This window comes from Heterocephalus glaber, unplaced genomic scaffold, assembly GCF_053883595.1.
Source record: "Heterocephalus glaber isolate CG9 unplaced genomic scaffold, H.glaber_assembly_v1.0 deba00001472, whole genome shotgun sequence".
NCBI lineage: Eukaryota > Metazoa > Chordata > Mammalia > Rodentia > Bathyergidae > Heterocephalus > Heterocephalus glaber.
Window position 1 is genome coordinate 92679913 of NW_028258315.1, and position 8083 is coordinate 92687995.

An 8083-nucleotide genomic window follows, 5' to 3' on the forward strand; every position below is an offset into this window, starting at 1 on the left:
TTAAGCAATAAATTCAATGGAAAATAGTTTTAAATGTCAAGATAGTTATCTGGGTATTTGATGGGTGTCTATAGTCCCAGCTACTTGGGCAGGTGAGTTGGCAGAATCCCTTAACCCCAAGAGTTGAAGATGATCTCGGGCAACATAGTGAGATACAGTATAAAGAAAACCAAAACGGGCCGGGGATTTAGCTCAGTGGTTCTGGTGCTTGCCTCGCAATCCCAAGGTCCGGAGTTCAATCCCTGGTACCAAAATAAAAAGTAAAAAAAATAATAAAAGCAAAACAAAAACAGCAGGGCTTCCACTCTTCCAGTGGTCCCCCACAGCATGTAAGCAAGGAACTTCCTTCCCCAGATGTTTCTCAGGCGTCAGGGACCTAACAGCAGCTGCACTCAGCATGAAAGACCATGGACAAGGGATTTGAAGGTGTGGGTTTGAATCCCAGTTTAGCCAGAAATTCCAGGGTTTTTTCTTCTTAAGTTTTTGGCTTTTTGTTTTTTTGGGGTACAGGGGATCAAACTCAGGACCTTGCACTGACAAAGCAGGCATGCCACCACTGAGCTAAATCCCCAGCCCTCTTAGTTTTTTTCCCCCAGGCATCAATATTAACACAACAAAGGAAACATCTTCAGTGAGTTCAGTGAGAACACTGTCCAGCCAGATGGGAAATTTAAAAATATATATCTAGTCTAATTTCAATTAAATAAAAAACATTATACATAATTACACAGTACTTAGTTTGAATTTGACATGGCTAAATATCTTTTTTTTTTCTTTTTTTTGATACCAGGGATCGAACTCGGGTCCTTGCACTTGTGCAGCAGGCAGCGAAACCACTGAGCTAAATCCCTGGCCCTGGGTAAATATCTTGACAAAGCATCATTTGAGACTAAAAATTATTTTTGTATCTTTATAATCTCTTCCCCTGGACAAATAGCATAGCCTATTTATATAAACCCAAATGAGAATGTTGTATGAATGCTAAAGAAAATGTCTATTGTGTATTTGGAATACTGAGATTCTTGCTTCAAATATTCTTCTTTTACATCAAAGCAGATAAAAAACAGTATTAAGGCACAGATCATGTTTGGAGTTTTAAACTGAGGTGATAACTCATTGTTTTGTCTAAAAGATTCCTGGAAATTTAAGGAAAGAAATTTAATTGGTCTAGATATTGAGCACCATGCCTGTGGCAAAGACTCCACACAAAGGTAAGGCCTCAGGCCGTTTGTTGACTCAACAAAAGCCTTAAGCAAGCCTTGCTCAGGGACTGATAAGGAGACACCCTCCAGGCCAAGATAGGTAATGGCTCCTAAACAGCTTGAGGCAACACAACTGCAGGAGGAAAGAACTTAGCACTGGAAAGAACTAGGCTTTTATGTGGCAGAAATTAAAGACTGAGTCTGGAACCCAGGCTTGGTGTCACGTACCTGTAACCCCAGCTACTCAGAGGGCTGAGGCAGGAGGATCATTAGCTAGCCTGAGCATCTTAGAGAGACCCTGTCCCAAAACAATATTAAAAAGGCAGGCAATGTTGCTCAGCGCAAAGGCCCTGGGTTCAATCCCCAGAATCACTCCTTCAAAAAACAATCATGTTGATTCCCTAATGCTGTTCAGCAGGATGGGCATCCCAGGATCTCACTGATGCAGAGAAATGGCATTTGTGCTGTCCTAAGAATCCCTGGGGCCTAGGAATTTTCCTGAGCCCCTTGCTGATCTACTTCAGTTACTTTGGCTGAGGACCATATAGAGATTCGGAAACTTGCAGACCCGGAAGCATTCTCTTGACCAAAGTGAGGTCTTGCTGTTAGTGTGCCCACATACACACAAACACAACACGTAAGAATTCCAGTTTTATGACTTTGTCCAAATCACTGAACTACCCAGGCATCTTGTGTACAAAATGGAGATAGTAATACCACCTTTAAAAACCCTTTATGAGGACTGGATAAGTTAAAGTGCTGCCTGCTGCATGTGTTCATAAACAATAGCTTCCCATTTGTTATGTTTATATCTACATGTTCCCCAAAGCCTGGTGTGTGCAGACGTGGGGCTTTGGCATGTGACTGGATCCTCCGAGATGCTATATTCATTGCTGATTTGTCCACCCATGAGTTTACAAGTAAATGCAGTGTTAGGAGGTGGGGTCTGGGTGGAAGAGGCAAGTAACTGGGGACGTGGCCTGGAATGATGTATCTCCCTCCCCAGTCTCTCCTCCCTTCACTCTGCCCAGACCCTTCTACCGCGTCACTTCTGCATGAAGCCAGCTGCCCGTGCAAGGAATGAAACTTCTTTTTTTTTGTTTTTTTGGTACTGGGGATCTAACTCAGGACCTTGCACTTGCAAGGCAGGCAGCAGAACCACTGAGCTAAATCCCCGGCCCTAAAACTTCTAAATCATAAACCACAGTAAACCTCTTGTGATAGTTAAATGATTGTGTAAACTTAATTAAGAAATTCCCAACTAAATTGGATCAGCATAGTTCTGAGTGTGGCTGAGGGGATTTTCTGAAGACAGAAGACCCACCCTAGGGCAGCTTGTCACCTGAGTGGTATAAAGGGGAAACAAAGCAGGAAGGCTGCTTCTGTTTCTCCAGAGAAACTCCAGTCTTTGCCTTCACCTTGGACATTGTCTTCAGCCTTCCAGCACAGACCCTTCAGCCTCTATCACAGACCCTCTGATCCATCACAGATCAAGGCTTCGATCACAGCCTCCTGATATGGACTCCCACAGGACACTACAGTGAGCTCCAAGCCTTCGACTGGATCCTTCTGATCCCCATTGTAGACAGACCTTGTGCACTCTCCCATATCTGACTCTGCAGGTGGCCATTGTAATCCAGTCTTGTAAATTCTTATGTATTTGTATATCTTGCATTAAGTCTGTTTCTCTAGTAAGCATTGACTGATACACCTCTTGTCCTTTAAGTTGTGGGTGACAGTTACCTTGTCCTAGTGAGGAAGAAAGTGACAGAGACAGATTATGGTTCCAGAGAAGTAGGGTTATCATTGTGACTACCTGACCATGTGGTTCAGAAGCCTTTGGAATCAGTTTGAGGGAGCAGTTGGGAAAGGTTTAGAGCAGCTAGCTGGAGAAGAAGCCCTAGAATTCTGTAGGGCATGCTTGATAGGAGATTCTGGTCTGAGCTCAGAAAAACAGATTGCTGAGAGAAATGTGGAAGGTAGATATATTGAAGGTGCAGAGAGTAGAGAGACCACATGGGTAGGCTTTGTGTGATCAACAAAGCTGTTTATTTCACACTCAGGCAGGAGCAGGCTGAGTCCAAAAAGGGAGTCAGCAATGAGCAAGAGGAGAGCGAAGATTTTTTTTTTTTTTTGGTACCGGGGATTGAACTTGGGACCTTGCACTTGCAAGGCAGGTGGTGGAACCACTGAGCTAAATCCCCAGCCCAAGCAAAAATTTTTTAAGGGAGAGGTTAAGGGGAAGGTGGTTGCCAGGCATTGGAGGTGGTTGCCAGGCATCAGTCAGTCCAAGGAGCTACTGCCTTGAAGAGTCTGGGGGCAGAGATAGTGTAGCCACATTCTTCACTCCTTGGAATGGGCAGTGGTCCAGATGTTTCCTGAAGGTGAAGGTGGTGTATGACTTGAAGGTGAGGGCCTGAGGAAACCAAGGAAGATCAAGGCAGACCAAATGAAGGAAGTGGGTGAAGCAGCAGGATAGGCAGGGACAGGACATTTAGGTGTCTTCTGGAATTTTGGACAGCCTGAGGGAAGTTGTGATTTCCATGAGGAGGGGCCAGGCAAGTTATCAGCAGGACACAGCTTTACCTGGGAGTGATGTACCCACTGGGGAGAGTCTCGTAGACAGAGGGGATGACTTGTAGGAGGGGCTGCTGAGGAAGAGGTCATCTACATACTGTATGAGATGAGAGGAAGAGGGGTGAAAGAAGAGCAAACCATGGGCAAAGGCCTCACTGAAGTAATGGGGGCTGTCCCGGAAACCCTGTGGCAAGGTGGCCCAGGTCAGCTGTTGGGGCTGACCAGTGTCAGGGTCTGTCCAGGTGAAGGTGAAAAGAGGCCGTGAGGAAAGGTGCAGGGAGATAGTGAAAAAGGCATCTTTTAGATCTAAGACAGAGCAATGAGTGGTAGACGGAGGAACAGAGGACAGAGGGTGTCGGGGTTTGCCACCATGGAGTGTATGAGAGGGAAAATCTGACTGATAGCATGGAGGTCTTGCACCAATTTGTAAGTGCCATCTGCCTCTGTACAAGGAGAGTTCAGGAGTTGTAAGGGGAGTTGGTGGGGATGAAGAGACTATGTCATAATAGGTGAGAAATGGTAGGTTATAAGCTCTGCAAAGCCAGGTCGGGGATGGGACACTGTCATTGGGCAGGGTCCAGGTGGTCTGGCATGAGAGGGATAGCAAGCAGTTGTTGAGATGAAGCCAGGAACAGAGTGGAAGTATCCCTGACCCTAGCGTTGAGATGAGGGGCAATCATAGGAGCAGGGGGTTGCTGAGGAGGAGACGTTAGGGCAGCTGTAAGTATTGGTCGTGTCCCGGGGATGGTTAGAGTAGCTGACAACTTGGTTAAGATGTCTCACCCTAAAAGGACAAGACAGGTGGGGATGACTAAGAATGAGTGTGGGAGAAGGTGTCGAGCCAAATGACACCAGCATGAGGGGGTTTTGAAAGGTCTGAAAACTTTGCTGCCAGTGCCCACAATAGTAGTCAGGGCCAGAAAGATCAGTCCTTGGAAAGAAGGATGAGTGGAATAAGTGGCCCCTGTGTAGACCAGGAAAGGAATGGACTTACCTTCCACTGTAAGTAACCCAAAGTTCAGCATCTGAGATGGGCAGGGGGCCCCTCTAAGGCCTTCAGGCAGCTTCAGTTTCATTGGTCAGGCCAAGAAGGTCTGGGAAGGAGCCGCTTGGGGGTCCCTGAGATCATGACCCAGAGGTGGCTGCCAGCCTGGGACAGTCTGACTTCCAGTGGGGTCTCCCGCAGTAAGGACATGGCTTGGGAGGAATCCCAGGTGGCAGCATCTCCTAGCCCAGTGACTTCTAGTGGTATTTGAAGCATGGCCTTGAAGAGATGTTTCTGGTCAGGGGTGCCTTAAGACCCGCTGTGGTCAACCAGTGGTTGACCTTGAGGGCTTCTTACAGCAGAGGACAACGTCTGCAGCTCAGAGGAGTCTGGGGGCCTAGATAGTGTAGCCACACTCCTCGTAACAGGCAGCATTCCAGATGTTTCTTGGAACCAAGGGTGGTGTAGCTGTACTCAGACTTCCTGGAACCGAGGGCTAGGGCATGGTGCTGCACAGCTGCCTTTCCCTGCAGACCTGATGGTATCCTGTTCAGGTGGGAACAAGGACTGCATTGACAGTAGGATTTTTTAGTCCATGTGTGTTATGCTGTAGCAGAAAATTTGTTTCCATTTTGCTCATGTCCAGAGCCTTGGTGGGCGACTGACTAAACATGGTAGATTTTAATCTGGTAAAGGAAATTTCAAGGCAGCCTAAAATTCAGGCTGTAGTATGGATACTGCTTGCTGCTTTTAGCCAGGTTTATACTGAAAATTGGGAGGAAAAAGCCCATTTGATAAGTTTACAGTTTCCCCAGAAAGGAAGGACCTATAAAGTTGGAGCAGAGGAGAGCTTGATTACTAAAATGATTAGCATTAAAAAGAAGCCAAATATGGGCGAGGGATTTAGCTCAGTGGTGCCGGTGCCTGCCATGCAAACGCAAGGTCCTGAGTTCAATCCCAGATACAGAAGGAAAAAAAAAAAAGAAAAGAAGCCAAATACTTTGGATAAGGACAATAGGAAAAATGGCTTGGGTGCATTACAAGAATTAGCAAGACCCCTACCTTCACAGATTCCTCACAGTGCAGGTTGTAAGGATTTGCTTTGAGAGTAGAGTCCCAGGGCACCCTGCTTGAGAAGGGCAGCCTAGGGCATTGGTTCCCAGGGATTCAAGTCACAATGCTCAGCCATACAGGAATTCAGAGGCCATTGCAGCCTCAAATCTAGGTGGCCTGGCTATTGCTTAAGCTGGCCCAAGACCTTGGCATCATTTATGTAGGGCTAGTTTTACAGGCATGCAGAAGCAAGAGTTGTGGGATCAGAGAGCTTTCCATCCAGGTTTCAGAAGACCTCGAAGACCAAGCAGTGTGCCCCTGAGAAGGCAATTTGTGAAGCTGTGAGATGAAGCCAAAAGTGCAAGTTGGAATTTCCAGAATCATGGAATACCTAAGGAAAGCCACAAGGAATCAGGAAAGCCAGCCCAAGAGGAAAGCCATGAGAGCTACAACCATTGGCAATGCTGTAAGGACAGGACCGCCTAAGCCCTTTAGAGTTCGCATCTTGCCACAGCTTGCCCTGGGTGCTGGACATGGAATGTCTTAATTGTTGTTTTCACTGCTGAGAGAAAATATCCAACACCCAAAGTTAAGAAGGAAAGGTTTTATTTCAGCTTACAGTTTATAGAGGTTTTAGTACATAGTTGGCTGTCTCCAAAGCAGGGTGACATGGCAGAGGGCCATTGCAGAAAAAAAACAATCCATGGCAAAGCAGGCAGGAGGCAGCAAGCAGCAAGCAGCAGCGAGCCTGTCTTTCCTTTCTCCCTTTATATTCAGGGAGAATATATCCTTTATATCCAGGTGTCACCCACACCCAGGGAGGGGCTTCCATTATCCACATCCTTAATCCCAGTATCACACCCTTTACCCACATTCACACACCCTAATCCAACCACCTTCAAAACTCCCCACCTATGATCATACGAGGTTTTGGGGAGACATCTAGATACAACCCATGACATGGAGCATGGAGTTACAGGATTTAATGTTTGCCCTACTGGATTTCAGTCTTACTTTGGTCCCATTGGTTTTAATCTCCCTAGTCCTTCCTTTTGAAATAGGAGTAATGTCTTAGTTACTTTTCCCTCATTGCTGAGACAAAATACCTGACACCCAAAGTTAAAGGGGAAAGGGTTTATTTGCTCACAGTTTATAAGGATTTCAGTCCATAATTTCCTGGCTCCAAGGCAGGGATGGCAAACAGGCATTGCAGAGGAGAAACAACATGATGCGCACAAGGTAGCCAAACAGCAAGGGACCTTAACAGCATCTTTCTGCCCCTTTTATCTTATCCAGACTACTTAGGGCAGGTAGCACTCACATCCTTAATCCTAGTGCCCTCAGGCCTAACCCCACCGTGAATCAATCACACACTCTAGATTCAGCCACCTAGAAGAAGCATGAGGCTTTGTGGGGACATCTAAACACAAGCCATAACAAGTAGTTACCATATCCCTTTGTATCTTGGCAGTTTTTAACTTTCTTTTTTATTTTTACAACAACTCACAACTAAGAGCTTGTCTTAAGTCTCAGAGGAGACTTTGGACATGGACTTTTCAGCAATGCTGAACTTTGGCAATGCTTAGAAATGGACAAAATGCATTTTACGTAAAGAGATTCATGCACATGAGCCTTTTGGGGTCTGGGGTGGCATGTTATGGTTTATATTGGGATGTCCCCCCAAATATGTGCAGCAGTGGGACTTGGGAGGTGATTGGATGAATGAGGGTGCTGTACTTATTGGTAATTAGTCCACAGATGAGTTTATAGGTGAATGGAATGTTAGAAGGTGGGGTCTGGTTGGAAGAGGTGGGTAACTGGGGATGTGGCCTAGAATGATGTATCTCCCTCCCCAGCTCCTCCCTTCACTCTCTGCCATGAGGTGAGCAGCTTTCCTCTGCTCAGGCCCCTCTACCTGGTCTGCTTCTGCATGGAGCCAGCAAGGACTAAAACTTCTAAAACATGAGTCAAAGTAAACTTCTCTTCCATTAAGTTACAGGTGCAGGTGTGAAGAGACAACCCACAATGTGGGAAAAAATCTTCACCTGCTCTTCCTCAGACAAAGGTCTACTATCTCGAATCTATAAAGAACTTAAAAAGATCAGACCTCCCAAATTTAAAGACCCAATCCGAAAATGGGCATCTGAAATGAACAGACATTTCTCAGACAAGGAAGTAGAAATAGCAAATAAATACATGAAAAAATGTTCAACATCACTGGTCATTTGAGAGATGCAAATGAAAACAACGCTGAGATTCCACCTCA

General features: G+C 45.9%; 1 protein-coding gene across 22 annotated transcripts in view; it reads left to right on the top strand.

Moving 5' to 3' along the window:
- The window catches only part of Mettl6 (methyltransferase 6, tRNA N3-cytidine), a 67361-nt gene that overhangs the window by 39812 nt on the left and 19466 nt on the right, over positions 1–8083 (top strand). For 14 of the 22 annotated variants that reach the window (XR_015439193.1, XR_015439194.1, XR_015439185.1 and 11 more), the window contains one exon: positions 791–859. The exons of 3 other annotated variants lie outside the window; for them this stretch is intronic. Coding sequence is in view for 8 of the 19 variants with exons in the window: in XM_087181574.1 (XP_087037700.1) it covers positions 791–859 (69 nt within the window). In the remaining 11 variants the exon portion in view is untranslated. 5 more of the 22 variants (XM_087181570.1, XM_087181566.1, XM_021244118.2 and 2 more) reach the window with 5 other exon arrangements.